This window comes from Lutra lutra, chromosome 17, assembly GCF_902655055.1.
Source record: "Lutra lutra chromosome 17, mLutLut1.2, whole genome shotgun sequence".
Classification (NCBI taxonomy): Eukaryota; Metazoa; Chordata; class Mammalia; order Carnivora; family Mustelidae; genus Lutra; species Lutra lutra.
In genome coordinates this window covers 50,662,104-50,680,970 of record NC_062294.1, presented here as the reverse complement: position 1 = coordinate 50,680,970, position 18,867 = coordinate 50,662,104, and the positions used below count along the sequence as shown (strand labels likewise).

The following is an 18,867-nucleotide window of genomic DNA, read 5'->3' as shown; positions in this document are numbered from 1 at the left end:
GTTACATGTTACTGATCATTATCTTCCCCTTCCCAGGGCCCTTCTAGGCTCCTGCCCAGGTGCCTGGAGGCACCACCAATCTGAGTCCAATTACAGATGGTATCTTGAGTATCTTTAGCATTTTTTTTTGGTTGTTGTTTATTTAGTTACATCTCATGGTCGTTGAAGGGTGAAAGAAAAATATAATTCATATTTGATTTGGTGCAAAATCATTGTGCATTGCATACAAACATAACCACTAATGAGTTCATTAAGTGTTGAATAATGAAGTAATTAGTGTTTTCAATGCTTTCCATTATGCCAAAATCCTTGGGTGGTTATAAGAGTGTTTTAAGAGTTTTAATGGTATTCAGGGAAATTGGTTGGGGTTGTTGGAAGGAGCTGGGAGTGCATTATTATCCCCACTTAGAATAGTTGTTTATCTTTGAATTTTCACTTTAATGCTTTTGGGGGAATGGATCAGATTTAGATTATGAAGGATGCCTGTTTGAAGAGATTCACGCACGTGTGTGTAATATAGCGCATATTTTATATTTACGATATATATACATAAGAGGAATCCATAACCAGCCTAAGTTCCAATTTCCCCATTTTTCTATTCCATTTTCAAGATTCGCTCAGCACATGCCACAAACTCGCCTAAGATGCTGATCTGGGTCATTTAAAAAAAGTCTGGAACCATTTCAAGCCTCCTGAGTGTGGACAGGGTCTCCCACAACTGGACCCCACTAGGATGGGCACTCCACGAGGCAGCCACCTCTGTCCTGTCCACCACGGTCTGCCCAGAGTGCAGCATGGTGCCTGGCACATAGCAGACACTCAATAAATATTTGCAGAGGGCGCCTGGGTGGCTCAGTGTCTGTCTGGCTCTGGTCATGGTCCCGGAATCCTGGGATCGAGTCCTGTGTCCGGCTTCCTGCATGGCTGGGAGTCTGCTTCTCCCTCTGCCTCTGCTCCTTTCCCTGCTCATTCTTTCTCTCTCTCAAATAAATAAGATCTTTAAAAAATAAATATTTGCAGAATGGATGGATCGGGCTCCAGCTACAGAGCCGCCTGGCTAGAAAAGGCTGTCACCTGGTCGAGATCCTGTTTCTGCTCCCTGCCAGCTCTGTCGCCTTGTGTAAGCAGGGTGGAGTCTCACCCTCTGGTGACAGTGGCTCTGTTATGCCTCACTCCAAGATTACTGGTGAAGGTTACATAGGAACAGAAGGAAAAGCACCTGGACGGCCATCCTCTGGGGCCCTGCTCCCACCTACCTCTCCCTTTCTCCATGGCTCCACCCACCCCTGTCTTGGGAACACCCCTTTTGCTCCTTCGAAAGAGCCTGGCTTGGGAGGGAGTCCTCACGCTAGCCCTGCATTGGGCCTGGACTTTTCATTCTAGACTCACAGTAACAGGAAGGGGGGCTCCAAGTTCGGAGTAATGACAGCTTTGTCTTTCCCTGGCAACAGTGTTTCTTGGCCTGTTGGACTCCCTCTCCCAATCTGCCTTTTTTGGGGTGGGGACTCAACCTTATTAAGATATACTTGGCATATAATAAACCACATCCATTAAAGTAGGTATTTGGATAAAACTGACAGATGCATAGTTAGTGAAAACCACGGCGATCAAGATACACGATACTGCCACCACCCCAGAGAGCCTGGTGCTCCTTTGCATTTTGTCCCTCCCTCAGTCCCCAGGCCCAGGCAACCATTGATCAGCTTTGGGATGGGCCGAGGATTAGTTTGTCTCGCCTAGAATTTCCCATTAGTGGAATCCTATAGCAGGTCGCTTTTTGCGTCCTGATTCTCTTACTTAGCATAATGCCTTTGAGATTTTGTTACGTTTGTGCACTTATTAGTTTATTGCTTTTTGTTTTTAATCATGGACGAGTACGCCACTCTGGGCGCAGCAGTTTGTGGCTCCATTCACGTGGAATGGATACCAGGGGGGTTCTGGTTTGGGGCTGTACACAGGTGGGTTGTCTGCCATCAACCTCCCATAGCAAATCTTTTGTAATGCCCAGGGAGGACACACAAATATTTACTGCTTGGTTAAAGGGAGCAGCTCCTCCAACAGCTGTAGGGACATGAAACTTCCGTCTTCCCTGATGGAGAGTTGGGGCAGGGGGAGAAGTTCAGGGAGTCCCCACGGAGAGGCATTCATGGTGATGACCGTTTACCAACAGATCAGTAATCTACAACGTAGTATTGTCATGTTTTAACCACCATCATGGCCACACCAGCGCCTGTGCTGGCTTGAGTATCAGCTCTGGGGAAATCCTCTTGGCTCTGCTGACGTGAAGATCATGGTTACTATGACCTACCTGCATGTGATTTGATGTTATTCATTTTTTAAAGTTTATTTATTTATTTAGTTTTTAGTAACCTCCACCTCCAAAGCAGGGCTTGAACTCCCGACCCTGAGATCAAGAGTTGCATGCTCTTTCCGACCGAGCCAGCCGGGCGCCCCTGGAGCTTGGATAATTCTTAAGCAGGTTTTTCCGAGTGAAGCTAAAATTCGGTTAATGTGCACTAGTCTGAATGTGCTGGTTTTTACAATACCGAAAAGCTTCCGTTCTGGCTGGCTAATCATACAAGAGTCAATGAGAGAGCACTGAAATTCAGTGATATGTATCCTAATATAAACTCGTTAATTCAAGTTAATTGCTGCAATAGGTTTCCCCTCATATTATTTACCTAGTTGAGAATAAAAATACTGAATACACAAAGCTGTCAGGCAGTATTATAAAGGCTACAAAACTAGGGTTTTTTGGGAAGATTTTATTTATTTATTTGCAAGAGAGCGAGAGTGCATGAGAGGGGCTAAGGTAGACTTAGCAGACTCTCCACCAAGCAGGGAGCCCGATGCCAGCCTCAATCCCCGGACTCCAGGATCGTGACCTGAGCCGAAGGCAGATGCTTAACCAACTGAGCCACCCAAGTGCCCCAAGGTTACAAAAGTTTTTAATGTAAATTGTTGTTCATTCAGGAACAAGGAATAGAGGAGAAAACACCAAAACACTACAGATGGTGCTAAGAGAAATTTTTTTTTTAAAGAACTGTTTTTTTTTTTAATTTTTAAAGATTTTATTTATTTATTTGACAGACAGAGATCACAAGTAGTGAGAGAGGCAGGCAGAGAGAGAGGAAGGGAAGCAGGCTCCCCGCCGAGCAGAGAGCCCAATGCAGGGCTCAATCCCAGGACCCTGGGATCACGACTTGAGCCGAAGGCAGAGGCTTTAACCCACTGAGCCACCCAGGTGCCCCAAGAGAAATTCTTGATCTGTTGAGACCCCAAGTCACCTAATGGCACTCAGTTTAATGGGAAGTTGCCAGAAGCACTTGATGTGGTTCTCTTATCAAATCACAGCTAAGCCAGGGTTATTTTATATATATTTTTATATAATAAATAATTAAATAAATGAATATATATATATATATATATATATATAGCATATCAATCAAGAAACTGCACCAACAATTTCTAAGTAAGTTTCTAAATAAAACAAAATAATTGCATGATTTAACAATAATCTGAGTTTCAGCTCATGTTCCTGGCAAACAATTGAAAGAAATATGTATATACAGATCATTTCCATCCTTCAGAGAAGAAAAAAGAAATATTTACACATTGTGATGCATATACTGATATATATATTAATTTGTATCACCGTACCAGTTGCTAAGATTTTGAACATCGCACTCCCTTCAGGAATGTCCAACGGGGCTTTCAAAACTGTATATAAGGGCCAGTGCTTTACCCTGTGGAGAGGTCCTGCCTATTATGACCTCTCCATCCCTGGGCTACGCTTCCCGAGAGTCAAAATCATCCCCTTATGTTTCCAGAATGCTCTGTGGAAACCCAACAGTCTCTGGGAGCCCTTTGTAGGTTCAGTGGCTAAAAATAGAGGCTGTGATCTAAGAAGTCGGACTCTGCATGTCTGAGCCACGTTTGAGATGGGACTAGATTTGCATTGATCATCTTCTTCCTCTCCCTCCCCCTCCTCCTGGCTTCTGGCTTCTTCAATCTCGACCATCCCCACAACCAACCTATAGGTCCAGGGAGGCAGGGACTTGCCTAAGATCACAAATAAAGTTGGCCAGGAGCCAAACACAGCCTTGACTCCTGAGCCTTTACCACTCAAGTGGCTCACAGCACCCCTGTGGGGGGAATGTTCACGACCCGCAATTCCCAGGCGCAAAGCAGAGGTTCAGAGAGGCAGAGTCATGGTGGCCTAAGCTCCCAGTGGGAGAAAGAGGCAGAGCTGGGTTTTGACCCCAGGCCTCTCCTGCCTCAGAGCCCGTGGTTCCAAATGGGACAAGTCACTAAGATGAGCCATGTAAACAAAACCTTCTCTGTTTATTTTAAAATGGAATAATTTAAGCCTTATTACTAATACACAGAACAATAGAAATACCTGTATATAATTTATAAATAAGTATATTCGGGATACTTGCTCAAATGGCATTTAATCTTGGGTGCACGAGCACAGGAGGAAGGCCGCCATGGCTTCACCAGCTAAGGGTGTGGACTCCCAGGGACCCCCCCCTCTCATGTAGCGTAACTAGAAAGGGGGCACAGCAGCCAAATTCAGTGTGTGCTCCAGCCTGGCCGCGGGGGTTCAAGTCCCTGCTCTGTTGCTTTCTAAGCTGTCTGACCTTGGGCAAGTGACTCTGCCATTCTGGCCTCAGTGTGCTCACCTGTAAAATGGAAATAATAGCAGCTCTGGCCTCAGAGGGTTGAGGTGAGAGATTGAGCAGTCACTCGGCGTCCAGCACTGAGAAGGACGCCGGGCACACCATATGAGCTGAGTAACGCGAGCTCTGATTGCTGTTCATCCTGCCGCGCAAGTGGTCTACCAGGTGCGGAGCGCTGAAAGGACGAGGTAACGCAGTTAATACGGAGTGGGTCTGGCATCCAGAGCTCGGTTACTCACTGCGGCAGGTCAAGGCTGAGCCCGTTTCCTCCTCTGCAAGTTGTGGTTAAGAGCAGCATGCAATTCACAGGGCGCTCGCAGGAGGCCAGGAGGTCACATTCTGGAAGAAGGGAGACAGTCATCCTGTCCCGCCAGGTACAGGGGATTGGAGAGACCAAAAGGTTCAAGTTAGGGAAGCTCCGGGAACGGGGAGGTCCAGGGCTTACCTGGGCCTTGGACCCCAGACTTGGACAGAGGCGCCCTCTAGTGGCGGAAGCAGCCCCAGCAGCCAAGCGTCCTGCGGGCTCTTTGGGAGCACGACGCTGCGAGGACACTCACTGAATCCTGGAGAAACTGGACACTCACCCGGCCCGCCTAATTAGGAAGTGGCAGAGCTGGGGTTCTAATCGCGGCAGTCCGGGCGCAGAACGTACACATTTTCCTCTTTACAAAACTGTCTGTGCTCCAAGTAAACCCAAGCTCTCGGAAATCTTGGTCGGGGCACGTCTTCCAAGTGCAGGACGGTGCTGGGCCTTGCCCGGCAGCTCCGCAACCCCGGCCCGCCCACCAAATGCCAGCAGCACCATAGCCAAGGCCAGGTCTCCCCATACCCCCCACTCCCTGGCCTGAGTGTTCTCCAGACCCCCCGGGCGGGCGCAGGAGCTTCAGCCACTTCCTGCCAAACTCAGGAGGGACGGGTTGGGGTACTCTGGGTTCTCGATGACCCCGGGGCCGAACTTGAGCTCCAGGAAGCGACGGTAGTTGTTAGGTGCCTGCGCCACGAAGCCAGCAAAGGACAGGGGCACGAGAGGCTGCAGGAAGTGTTCAGGGAACTCGACATCTTGCCGGTGATCCAGCCATGTGTCCTTGGTCATGACTCCATTGCGGGGGTAGAAGGGCCACAGGTCCACGTGCAGATGGTTGCTCTCGCTGTACTGCACGCGGAAGAAGTCGCCCTCTACAGCCTTCTCCCACACGAAGCCGCGCTCGTCCACCACCGAGCCCGCCTCGGCCCCCCGCAGCTGCTCGCAGTTGCCCACGTCCTCCAGGTAGATGCCCAGGTCCACATCGTAGTCCCACGGGATGATGTCCCCGTGGCGGGCGGCCCCGAGCAGCGAGCCGCCCTCCAGCCAGTAGCGCACACCGGCCGCCTCCAGCACGCCCACCACATAGCGGGCGGTCTCCCGCAGAGCGCGCAGGCAGCACGGGGGCGTCCAGCGCTCCTCGTAGAGGTAGGCGGGTGTGTCGCCCACCACCGTCCCGAAGCAGCGCGGGGTCTCCTTGCTGCAACCGAACCACTCGAGGCGCCCGCCCTCCCCGCTTACCAGGCGGATGCCCAGCGAGCGCAGCAGTGCTGCCCGCCGCGCGCGCCCCTCGCGCTCTGCCTTCCAGCGCGCGTGGGCCGTGGCCAGGGGTGGCTGGCGCGCCGCGCCGAACGGCAGGTCCAGCAGCTGCACCGCCCAGCCCCGCAAGGCTGTCTGCAGGAAGAGGCCGGTGCCCAGCGGCCGGGCCAGGGGCGCCGACAGGTTGAAGAGGTCGCGGGAGCGCAGGAGCACCACCGCGTCTCCGTCCAGGGCGTCACAGCGGGGCGCGGAGGGCGCGGGGCTGTAGCGGGCCGTCCACTCCCGCAGGCTGACGTTCAGGGCCAGGCATCGGGCGGGGTTGGCCGAGGCGACAGGGGCGGCCACCAGGCGTGCCCCTCCTGCCCGGAGCACCTCCACCATGCGCTCCAGTTGGCCCGGGGCCTCGGCCCTCGCCCCGTCAGGCACCAAGGCCACGAACTCGGTGGTCACGTAGGTCTCGGGGCGCGAGGCCGCGGCAGGCCGGTCCAGGGCGGGCTGGAGCAGCGCCAGGCGAACGTTGGGAACGCGGGGCAGGGCCAGGGGCGGGTAGGGGAGCGTGTCCGCGGCCACCACCACCGGCTGGGCGGCGTCTTGTTGCAAGAAGGAGTCCACCAGCTCAGGCACCGCGTTGTCAAAGGCCTCGAACTCCCGCACCAGGACGGTGACACGGGGGCCGGCAGCCGCTCCACGGCGGGGACTCCGGGCCCGGGGGTTCCTGGGCTGGTGCTGCAGCCATGAGACATAGAAGAGGACCAGGAGGTTGAGGGTGATGGCGGCTGCCAGGGCAGCCTGGCAGCGGGTGAGACGCATGGGGCCAAAGTCAGGCCCTAGCTGGGCTTCCGGGGCATCCTGGGGAGGGGGGAACGAAAGGGGAGGCTGGAGGTGGTTGCCAGAAGTCTCCTATCCCCCAACCCCCCATCACTAGCGCTGCCCTTCTATCCCAGCCCTTTCTTTATTTGGTTTCAGCTCTGACTTCCCCTCCTCCAGGAAGCGCTCTCTGACCTTCCATCCATCCCCTCTGGGCTCCCTCAGCTCCTTGGCTTCTCCCACCCCAGCCCACCACTCTATGCTATTTCTGAGTGGGGACAGGTTTGTATCCTCCCACTGGGCAGGTTCTGAGGTTGTTTCAATCACTGCTGGGTCCCTAGTTCCACCCAGCACAGAGCCTGGTGCTTAGCAAGGTTTTTATCAAACGATTCGCCCTCCCTCCTTCCTTGTTCAATCGCACCTAATCTTTATCCTTTTCTTTGGCAACTTCTTATCCAGGTTTGGATTCAGTTACAAATGTCCCACTCCATTTCCAGGCCCAGCTTGCACCTTCCACTCCACCATTCCCTCCTCCAGGAAGCCCCCCCACCTCCCCCATCTGTCTCTCCGGTCCCTCTCACACTCTGGCTTGGGGTGGGGGGGGAGGGGAGGAGTGAAGCTGCTGGCCTCAGCATTGGCCCACCAAGCCCCTCCCCCACTGTCCCCTTTTCACTTCCTCAAATCCTGGGCCATCTGGCCGTCTCCTTCCCAATGGTCAGCCAGGTCGTTTTGGTTTTGCAAGAGAAGCTAGAAGTGTTTTCTTAAATCACAACTATCCCAATTTTTAATCTTGACCACTAATTAAAAAAACAAAAAAACAAGGCAATTTTACCATATGTGTTAACTAACTAGAATTTAACTAAAAACCTGAAATTAAAAAATAGAAATACTTTGAATGCCACATCCTATCAAATAAGAAATTAAATGATAAAAATAAAATAATGATTTTTTTTTTAAGGGGAGGGGGGTAGCTTCTTCTGATAAGCGGCTGTGGACCCGAGGACACACCCCCGCCCTGAATTCACCTGCTGCCCTCCTAAGCAACCTCCAGAGGGCGCTGTCTCCCAGTCCCCAACGCAACGCCAAGCTCTGGCTGGTCTCCAGCACAGGTGGTGTTGGGCTCTGAGCAAATACTCAAAAGTTTCCCCATGAAGGATTTCCATAGGTTTCTACTCCTCCCATAAAGGGGGACATCGGGGACCCAGCCAATCTTGCCTTCAGTCCTGGTCCACCCAGATCCCCGCTCAGCCTCCCCTGGTCTCCTGACAAGTCCACTGCTCATGGCAGCCAGAGGGATCTTCATAAAGCACCAACCTGACCTCTTCTTCCTTGCTCAGAACCTGCCATGGCTACCCAGTACCCTGAGGAAAAAGTTTCAGTTTCTTACAACCTGGGGGGACCCTGGGTCTCTTGCTGGTGCACCAGTCCAGTTCCACCTCCTGCCATGTGCCAAACTCTGCCTAAGCCACCCTGGACTTCTCCTCCCATAGATGTTACTTCTACGCCTTTGTATATTCTGTTCTTTCTGCTTAGAAGATGCTCTTCTCGAACAACCCTTCTCCCCATGCCTCTTTTCCCCTGCAGAACCCCTGCTTCCGCTTTTAGGCCTCAGCTCTGATGCCTCCTCCGGCAGGAAGCCCTCCCTGAACCCCAAGCTGGGCGAGAAGTCGTCTGTGGGCTCTTGAAGGCTCTGGGCCCCCCATCCCAGCCCTGCACATTCTGCTGGGCAGGCCTGGGAGGGTAAAGCCAGGGCTTCTTCAGTCATCTCTGTGTTCCCGGCACACAGGTGGGCACTGAAAGTGCACCTGATGGAAAACTGATGCCCAGGGTCAGGGTTCTCACAGTCTATAAGGCCTCAGGCTCCTGAAGCCAAATTGTACTGTGGCTCAAGGCCCCGGGTCTTCCTGCCTCCTCTCTCCCCTCTCTCTCCTACCAGGAATGCCCTCCTCCCCCTCTTCACCCATCCCAGGCCTGCTTGCCCTCCTGTGACCCAGCTCAGTTGGCATTTAAGAATTTGAGTTGCACTTTAAGAGCAACTTCTTTTTTTTTTTTTTTTTAAAGATTTTATTTATTTATCTGACAGACAGAGATCACAAGTAGGCAGAGAAGCAGGCAGAGAGAGAGGAGGAAGCAGGCTCCCCGCTGAGCAGAGAGCCCGATGTGGGACCCGATCCCAGGACCCTGGGATCATGACCTGAGCGGAAAGCAGAGGCTTTAACCCACTGAGCCACCCAGGCGCCCCTAAGAGCAACTTCTTAATCTTTAAAACCTTGGAATCACCTTCTGGACCTTAGATTGAGTCTTCCTTCCTTCAGTTTTTCCCTCTCTGTGGAACTCCTACAATACCCCTGGCACTGTTCTAGGCACTGGGGACCCAGCAGCAGACACACAGCGCGCAGCAACAGACAACAACCCTGACCTCACATTACTGTGCGGGCAGGCGGGCAGGGCGGGGGTTGGGGGGGGGACCTTTGGAATCATAGAATCTTCAAGGTCTTAAAAACCTTAGACTCTTAGAGCTTATGTACGCAGAATCCCCGGAGAGACCACTGATGGTTCTAGAATCTTCTAAAGACTCTGTAGAGACCCTTTTCCTGCTCTGCCCTCATTCCCCCACCTCCCCAGGGCTGTTCCCCACTCAGTACCCAGAGGGATCGTGTGAAAACTCAAATTAGATTCTGTCCTGCACCTGCTCGAACCTTCTGTGGCTTACAACTCCAAGGAAAAGCCAAAGTCTTCACCAGGGCCCATAAGGCCCCATGTGGTCCCAGTCTCTCCCACTGACTGTCAGCTCCAGCCACGCTGGCCAAACACTAGTCTTCAAATCCTCCCAGGGCACAGCAGCCAAAGCACTGGCTATGACCTCTGTCTGGACGCTGTCCCCCAGGTATCTGCATGGCTCCTCCCTCGTGACCCTTAAGTCTCTGCTCCGATATCACCTGTCCAGGAAGCCCTTTCTTTGGCTACTCTCTTTCAAAACGTATCTCCCTATCACCCACGTACTTCCTGTGCCTCATCCCTGCGTTTTTCTCCCCTAGTCGTTAGCTCGTAGATTTGACTTACTCTTTTGTTCCCTGCTGTGAGCTCAGGGCACAGTTCAGTGCCGGGAACACACTAGGTGCTCAATACATGTGTGTGGCACAAACGACTGGCTCTGGGTGTTCAGATGGGGAAACTGTAGCTCAGGGACAGAAAGGATGGAGGGAAAACCCCGGTCTCGACCTCCCAGGCCCTGGCGCTCGGCACGTTCCATCTGGCTGGCTCTGGGCCACGAGGTACCGGGGACAGAGGACAGAAATTGGGGCCTCGGAGACCAGTGGGTATGGCAGCCAGACCAGCAGGGGAGGGGACCAGAGAAGAAAGAGCAAGGAATCACTTAGTACCTTGACGCGGTTGGTCTTGGCTTTCCCAACTGTAAGGGCTCAAAACTCCTTTATCGAGGCAAAGGGTCTGAAACGATGGTTCTGAAGGTCTGAATGTCTGTGTTTCTCTGAATCACAGTACGATGATAGTATCAACAATCAACAATTCTAGCTGCTCACCATAGGGCCAGATCCCTTTCTAAGCACTTAAATTACCTTGTTTCATTTTCATGTTCTGATTACATTTAAAAGTGAGGACAAAGCAGCACAGAGAAGTGAAGGCACTCATTCAAGTCACACAGCTGGGAAATGGCGGACCCAGGATTTGACCCACAACCCTGGCTCCAGAGTCATGTTTTCAACCAGGAAGCTCTGCTCTCTCTTGGGTCCACTCAAGACGGCCCAGCTCGCTGTCCACCTTCACTGAGTATTCTGCAGCCCCAACCTGACAGGTGTTTTTCAAAGCTGAATATGGCAAATCACTGAATTAATTCACCCATTAACTCAACAGAGAGATACCTAGTGAGGACTCTCTGCACCAGACAGTGTTCTGGGAACAGGGAAAGATCAAAGCAGTCACTGGGCAGGCCCTCCAGAGGTGGGAAGACAAAAACCACACACAGAACTTACAGATGGGTCAGGAAACCGGTGGGGGGTGTGACAGAGAAAAGGTGGTCCAGGAGGAGAGGACAGTCAAGCTGAGACTTTGTCTCTCCATTCCCCAGAAAACAATGTAAGTAGACTCAGGTTCACTTTCGGCCTAGGTTCACCTGGCCTGAGCTCTGCTCTGGACTGAGCCTCGGCTGCCCCATCTGTGGAATGGGAAGGTGGCAGGCAAAGAAAATGAGTGATACGGAGGGGGAGAAGGGCAGTTTCCACAGCAGCGCTGGTGACACTCAGGAACTTCTTACCTCCTAGGTTGCTGCGGGAGCTCCGGGTGGGCGGCTCCAGCCCAGCTCAGCTGCACTGCTGAGGGAACGAGAACCAGAAAACCCCAAATCAGCCAATTTTGTACAGCAGAGTACGATTTCACCTTGCCTGCAAAAGTGGCAATGAGAAGGTCAGAGAATCCTTTCTCTTTGAAGTTCCATGAGCTCGGGCCCCACCTGGGGTATCTCAGGAATGGGTGGGAAGGATGTCAGTTATCCCAGCAGCCTATAACCATCCCTTCTTATATATGTGCCCAGAAAGGTGGGACTAGAAGTGACCAAAGCCATTACCGTAACAACCCCTTCCCTAGACCCACTCCATCCTGAGACACAATCTTAAAACTGTCCCCTACCTTGGTGGGCCTGGTTCTTAGGGACACGGGAAGGGGGACTATCCTTGTAGGTCCCTGGTTACCAGAGCAACCAGGGGTTGGCCTTGCCTGTTTCCACCTCCTGGTCCAGGCCCTGTAACCATAGCAACGGCTCCTCAGCAGAGCATCTTCTCTAAATAAAAACACCTGGTTGGCTTGGTCCATGGACCTCCCACGATGAGAAAGGGGGGGGGGGAAACAGTTACCATGGTAATGCCAGCTGGGTGGCTAGGGGGAGGGGTTGGGAAAGAGGTGTTCTCTCAGCAGTGCCCTTGGGGCTGGGGTCCTTTCTACCTGAGTGCTAGGTGAAGTTGCCATAGTAACCAAATGAAGGTTGGGGCCCAAGGACCACCCGGGACTTAAGTTACCTTAGCAACCTCCCCCTGGTGCAAGGACAGGAGAGGTTTGGGGCTCCATAACCACAAAGAGGGAGGGTTCCAGGCTGGGGAAGGGTTACCCTGACTACCGACCTGGGCCAGGAAACGGAGAGGATGGGGCCGTTGCTGAGACCACCCCTGGTGGTCGCCCTTTCTCTCAGAGGAACAGTGTCAAGGAGAGTGACATTTGGGTCTGGAGGGAGTTAGAATTTTTCTTTGGGGCGAAGCAGGAGGAGAGGGGCAGAAAGCGGCTCCTCCCAAAGTCCTGTTCTTCCCAGGCGCGACCCTCGCGCTCGGCCTGGGTCTCGGTTAGCCCTCCTCGGGGCGCGCGTCTCCGCCCCGCCCCTTCCCGCCCACCCGCGCGCGCGCGCGCGCTTTTGGGGTCGACCCGGGTGGGCGAGGCGCGCGCACGGACTCGTTCCCATCATCGGCACCCCCGGCCCCCGCCGAGCGCGCGCGCGGGCCGTGCGGGGCGGTGGGGGGGGGGGGGCGGCGGTTGGTACGGCCGCGCAGGCGCGCGAGGCACAGCGGGCGCGCGGGCCGGCCCCGGGGCCTCCATGATGGAGGAGCGAGCGGCAGCCGCGGTCGCCGCCGCCGCCTCCTCCTGCCGCCCGCTGGGCTCCGGCGCGGGCTCCGGCCCGACGGGGGCGGCCCCGCCCGCTGCCCCTGCCCCGGGGCCCGGCCCGGCTGGTAAGGGAGGCGGCGGCGGAGGCAGCCCCGGGCCTACGGCGGGGCCTGAGCCCCTGAGCCTGCCGGGGATCCTGCACTTTATCCAGCACGAGTGGGCGCGCTTCGAAGCGGAGAAGGCCCGCTGGGAGGCCGAGCGCGCCGAGTTGCAGGTGAGCGCCGCCCCGGGACCCCCGACCCCCCGCCCGGCCCGGCCCGGCCTCACCCGCCGCCGCCGCAGCCGCCATCTTGGAGCAATGGCCGCCGGGACGGCCGGGGGGGCGGGAGGGGACCGCGACCGGCCCGGAGACGGAGTGAGGGGCCGTCCGAGGGGGGTCCTGAGGGCACCCGGCGGCTCGAGGTGGGAGGGGGGCCCCGGGGCTGGAGAGTCCGACCGGGGCCGGCCGAGAGGAGGGGCGCAGGGGACCGGAACCGGCTAGGAGCTGGAGTGGGAGTGAGCTGACCGGCAGACGGGTTCCCTGGTGAGGACCTCGGGCCCTGAAGGGAGCCCAGGAGAACTCAGCAGAGTGGTGGGAGGACTCGGGGAGTGGGGGCTCTTGTTGGGAGTGAGCAAAAGCCTGAAAGGTACCGCTGGCCTCCCAACCCCGTCCCCGACCAGGTGAGGGTTGGAGGTGGAACCTGATGGGCTTAGGGTGGGAGAGGGGGGGCGTCGGAGAAACTTGGGAGCCGCCGAGAGCGAGAGTGAGTCGAGCGGGGAACTGGCCTGAGTGGGGAGAGGAAGTCAGGGAGCCTGGGACCGGGTGTGTTCGGAGCATTTGGACGGGGGAAGGAGGTGGGGGGGATTGAAAGATGGCTGTGTGAGGACTCGGGATGAGAAGAGGGCAGAGGCGGGGTCCCAGGAGGAAGATGTGTGTCCTCTCCTTTAAGAGGCAACTTTGGGGAGGCCGGTATGTGTGGCTATCGGGTGTAGGGTGGGGTGCCCTGGGGGTGGAAGCGTGGACAGGGCCAGGACTTGCTCTAGGAGTCGGTATGGAAGAGCTGCAGAGCCGAAACTCCAGTTTGGGGGGTGTGGAGGAGTGCGGAGGGGGTGGGGGGTGCAGGCAATGGTTTTGAGATGGGAGGTGTGTAGAGGATGTCAGGTGGAGAACCCTGGACTGTAGTGCTGTGCCGTCCAACATAGAGATAAAGGGACCAGGGACAGGAGGACTTGGAGGGATGTTCCTGGAGGGTGACAGGGAGAGGGTTTTGCGGAGCAGGCAAACAGCATTGAAGAAGCATTTCAGAAGGACTCTGGGAGGAGATGTGTTTGTGGAAGTTTCTGGGAAAGGACCCCATGGTTTGTGGAGTAGCGTGGGAGAGGATTGTGCCCTGGGATGATGTTTATTAGAGCCTGAGGAGTTGGGCTGGGTTTGGGCTCTGTTTCGTGACCTTGAGAAGTGTGGGTCTGTTTGCCCAGTGTCTGGAGGGTGGGGCATCAGAGTTGGGAGGATTTGAGGGGATCCATGGATTGGCCACCGGGACTGAGGGTTCCTGAGCTGGGATATAATTAGCAGAAGCCAGTATCTACTTCTAGCAGCCCAGTTTTCCCCTTCTGGTTCATGGTTTCCTGTCTAGTTGATATGGGGACCCCAAATAAAGAACTGATTAGAATTTTGTCCACAGGATGAATGAAGAGAGCATTCTACATTTCTCCCCTCTCCAAAAATAGGGATCTTAGCTGTGTGGTAGCTGAGGCTTGGCCTTGAGATGGGAGAGGAAACCTTACGTAAGCACCCCTCACTTTTGTGTTCAACTCTGTTTCTGGTGCTCTTTCCCAGCATCCATCTCACTTGATCCCAGGACCCCATGATGGAGACCGGGCAGGTGTCCTTGCCTTCACTCAGCAGTAACTCGGGCAGTTGCTGTTCGCTTGGACACAAAGGAGGTGCCAGGCACTGTGTGTAGCACTTTAGATACATGGTATTATTTCGTCCTTGCAACATTCTGGGAGCGGGGTGGTCCTCTTCCCTGTCCCTGTCCCTTGCTTTTTTTTTTTTTTTTTTTTTTTAAGATTTTATTTATTTGACAGAGAGAGATCACAAGTAGGCAGAGAGGCGGGCAGAGAGAGAGGGGGAAGCAGGCTCCCTGCTGAGCAGAGAGCCCGATGTGGGGCTGGATCCCAGGACTCTGAGACCATGACCTGAGCCGAAGGCAGAACTCAAAAAGAATCTGAGAGGAAAGGGAGGCTCTGAGGGAGAGTCAGGCTGGGACTGAGCTATGATCCCAGCCTGTGGTTGGCAGGGCTGGTCTGTGGGCTTTTAGAAGCCCATTCTCTGTCCCTCCTTACTGCCCAGTGCAGACGAGGAACATGGAGCCTGGTAGCCTCCTCAGGATCATGCAAGCAGTCGTCAGCAGACCTGGGATGGAATCTTGGTCTCTGGGATTTCACACCAGTGACCCCTACAGCACCCACCGTACCACCTTGTTGTCCTTGAGATTGGAAAGAGAAGAGCTGTGTGTTTATGCCCTCACCGAGTGGCTCTTCTTGGAGTTAGAGAGGAGCTTGTGGAGAGCGCCTGCTTAGGCTCTCCCTGTCTCCGTCTCAGCTGCAGCATCGCTTACTGTGTACTGCTGTTTCCTTTTGTCCTGTCACATTAGTAAGAACACAGAGGTCTCGTGTGTGTGTGTGTGTGTGTGTGTGTGAGTGAGTGAAAAGAGAAAGCCACCCCCCGTCCTTTTTCTGCTCATCTCTGCAACCGTTCCTGCTAGAAAAGGGGTTCAGCTCTGTGTGTGTAAGACACGAGGTCACATACGAATCATGTTGCGACTTTTTTCACATACCCGTGTCTTGGCGTTCCTTTCCTGTCGGCATCGAGAGCTTTTGTACTATTTTGATAACTACACTCCCCTGGATGTGTATACCGAAGCTCCCTTGGTTGACCCTTGGTGACAGACTTTAAGCCTCTTTCCAGACTCCCCTCCCCGCCCTCCTGCCCCCTTCGGAAATGGCTGCAGTGAACGTCTGTATATTCCCATGTGAGTGTAAAGCGGCCTGGGGGGCGGGAGGGCAGAACAGCTGTGCTCACGAAACAGCGGTCGGTGCAGGGTGCCCCCACGGTTCCACACACCCCCTTCCGGGGCACCTCACTCGACACACCTCTGCTCGAACACTCACCGCTTAACAGAGGTGGGACTCCTCTTGTGAGATCCTTGGAGGCCTGGCCCGTGTCAGACCTTTGCGAGGAGCCCTGAATGTGTCTTCTCCAGATCGCCGAGTCCGGCTGCTCCTGGCACAGGAACATGAAAGGTCACGTGCAAACCCTATATAGTTTATAGGTGGGAGGCCCTTTTGGGGAGGGGAGCTCCCCCAAGGATGGGGGACCCTCTCAGGGGAATCTCAGCTGGACGTTCCTGGAGAAGCAGTGATGGGGGATGTAGGGAGTGAGGTGGGGGCAGAGCAGGTGGGGGGCCGGCCCCTCCCCCACTGCCAGCCTCCCCAGGGCCTCTGAGGGATTTGGGGAGGGGAATCCCTGCCAGGAGCCTCTGGAGGAGAGTAGGAGATACAGGGCTGGGTGGGTCCCGAAGAGAAACACACACGACTGGCGTCCGGGACGGAAGGGTCCACAGCAAGATAGGGAGAGGCATCTGTCAGCTCCTGGGAGGACTGAGACCCTCTGGCTCCTCGGGAAGCCTTTCCGGTGCTTCCTGGCTGTAGAGAGGGAGCAGCCGCAGGGAGGCACAGTCCCCAGGGTGTGTGTGTGCTAACAGTCTGGCCAGGCGGAGTGGTGGTGGGTGGATATGGTGGGTGGAGAACTTCCAGATCCTGGGCTTACCTGCCAGCCCACCATGGCACTCAGAGATGAGGCGGCGCAGGCTGCTGGCATTTTCGGCGGTAGGAGGAACTGGCCGCCAACACTTCCCCTCTGTGGGATTCCTCCCAGTTGGTTCACTTGAGCCACATGTTTCTGGTTCTCGTTTCTCCCTTCTTTGCCAGGGGAGCTGGAAAAGGGACAATAGAGCAGAGCGGGCTGAGTCAGGTTCCCACACCATAATTAGGAGAAGGGAGATCGGGGCTTGCTGTGGTGATAGCAGGGAGATTAAGGGGCCAGGCCCAGCAAGTGTGAGGGCCTGGTATGCTCCTGCCTTCTCTTTCTTCTCCCCACAGACTGAGTCACCTGTCTTATCAGTCCTGCCTCCTTATTACGGCAAATCCACTAACCTAGCCCCCGGTCCTGGTCTGGGCCACTGTCAGTTCTCCCTGGGATTCCCGGGACTGCCTCCTGGACTGGACTTCAGCAACCCCCCAGCCGTCAGTTCTCAGCAGTATAGCTGCAGTTGTCTTTGGAACGTGCACTGACTACATCTCTCCTTTGCTTAAAACCTTTCTATGGCTTCCCCTATGCTCTGAGGACAACTTTCAAACTCCTGCTTGGTCTGTGGTCCTTTCTTGGGCCTAGAAGCCTCTCTGCCTTTCCTCACTAACCCTGTTACACATTCTCATGTGGCTGTACTGGCCTTCTTAGCGTTCCGTAAGCCTGCCATGCAGCTCTTATCTCTGCCCTCTGCCCACAGCACACGCTACTCCCCTAGCCAACTTCTTTTTTAAGATTTTATTTATTTGACAGAGAAGAGATCACAAGCAGGCAGAGAGAGAGAGATAGGGGGAAGCAGGCTCCCTGCTGAGCAGAGAGCCCGATGCGGGGCTCGATCCTAGGATCCTGAGATCAGGACCTGAGCCGAAGGCAGAGGCTTAACCCACTGAGCCAGGCAGGCGTCCCTCCCAGGCCAACTTCTAACAGCCTTCAGGTCTTGGCTTGAGCTGTGCCTCTTACCTCCAGGAGCAGGTTGGGTGTTCTCCTCCCTTTGCTCCCTCGCAGTGCCCAGTCACATGGTATGTTGGTTCTTGATGCTCCTGCCTGTTTCTACACTGCACTGAGAGCTCTGTGAGGCCAGGAACCAGTCGTCCTCTCCGTGACTCTCCAGGGGCTCATGCGGGATCAGGCTGTCTAGGCAGTCCCCAGTGCGGGATGTTGAATGAACGTGGGCGTTCAGCAGGCTGTTCCAGTGCTGGGAAGTACAGGGCTCACTATGGAAGCCCCAGAGGGTAGCGAGGGCAGTGAGGAGGTAGAAACTTGGGGCTTCTGTTTGGTGATTGACCTTTTCTTCTCCACCTCTCCCCCCACCTTCTAAAGGGACTGGACAGGGTGGATTTGGGTGACTGAGATGATACACAAAGGACAGAAATTCAGACTGCTAAGGTGGTGACCACATGTGATCTGCCTGTCTGGCCTTAGGTATTTATGCGTGTATGTGTCGATTTAAAGTGTAGAGAGAAAAAGGTGTTCAGAAGGGGGGAAAAGTCCATTCCCACAAAGGACAGATTGGGTCCCCCCCCACCCCAATGCTATACCTGGTGACATACAGTGATCTGTTCATTATTTATCCTACACCCCTCTCTGGAACATGCAGTCTGTCTTGAGTGCTGTATGCTCTGTCTGCACCTGTACCTGATAACACAGCTGGGGCTTAGTAAATATTGCTGTTGTAAGCGAATGGGTGCATGATACTTTTGTCTTACATTGAGGCAGGGATACTCCTTTTTATTTTCTGGAAGGAAGCCCACGTTGCACTTATGCCTGTAGGCTCTGTCCCTGGAAGTGGACCTATCAGGGCAAAGGGAATGTGTGTTTAACGTTTCTATAGATGTGGCGGAACTGCCCTCCAGGAAGGGTGCATCGATGTATGACCCCCACCAGAGGTATGTGAGTGCCCGTTTCCCGGGTTCCCAGCCAGAGGCGGGCGTTAACTAGCACGTGCTCAGTTCTCAGCCAACCTGAGGGAGAGACCCGGTCCCTAGAGCAGGGCCGAGGCCATAGGAGGCTTGAAGGCACAGAGCTGTGCCATGCTCCCAAGTGTCCAGGGCAGGTAGGTCCTCTGGGCCCTTCAAGCCTCACGGAGAGAGAGAGAGTGCAGGTGGGCATCTGAGAGGCTGCTGAGCACTTGCAGTCCTGGAGCCGGGCTCTGAGAATGGGCACGGCCTGGAAAAGGGGTCTGTGGCCAGACCCGGGGCTTCTGGTAGAGTCACCGAAGTTCGCCAGTGAGCACGTGGTGTTTGGGGATTGGCTCCAGGAAGATGCAGCTGCCTGTGGGGGCAGGAGGCCTGCGTGCCATG

General features: G+C 54.8%; 2 protein-coding genes across 9 annotated transcripts in view; one reads left to right on the top strand and one right to left on the bottom strand.

The window, feature by feature from the left end:
• Window positions 1-2,580: 2,580 nt before the first annotated feature.
• FKRP (fukutin related protein) lies at window positions 2,581-13,026 on the bottom strand. Of its 5 annotated transcripts, none has more exons than XM_047711298.1 (4): window positions 12,982-13,021; window positions 11,324-11,381; window positions 11,043-11,224; window positions 2,581-7,092 (listed from the first exon to the last, which is right to left on the bottom strand). In XM_047711298.1, exon 4 carries the CDS (start codon window positions 7,051-7,053, stop codon window positions 5,566-5,568), a length of 1,488 nt encoding a protein of 495 aa, XP_047567254.1. In that variant the 5' UTR covers window positions 7,054-7,092; window positions 11,043-11,224; window positions 11,324-11,381; window positions 12,982-13,021; the 3' UTR covers window positions 2,581-5,565. The 5 variants fall into 5 exon arrangements, with proteins under 5 accessions (XP_047567254.1, XP_047567255.1, XP_047567251.1 ...); XM_047711299.1 differs by lacking the exon at window positions 12,982-13,021 and adding an exon at window positions 12,183-12,444; XM_047711295.1 differs by lacking the exon at window positions 11,043-11,224 and having other exon boundaries at window positions 2,582-7,092; window positions 12,982-13,026.
• The window catches only part of STRN4 (striatin 4), a 25,297-nt gene continuing 19,016 nt past the window's right edge, over window positions 12,587-18,867 (top strand). The window contains exon 1 of one of the 4 annotated variants that reach the window (XM_047711290.1): window positions 12,587-12,928. In XM_047711290.1, coding sequence (XP_047567246.1) covers window positions 12,647-12,928 — 282 coding nt within the window. In that variant the 5' untranslated portion in view covers window positions 12,587-12,646. The remainder of the gene's footprint in view (window positions 12,929-18,867) is intronic. The other 3 variants (XM_047711289.1, XM_047711291.1, XM_047711292.1) reach the window with 3 other exon arrangements.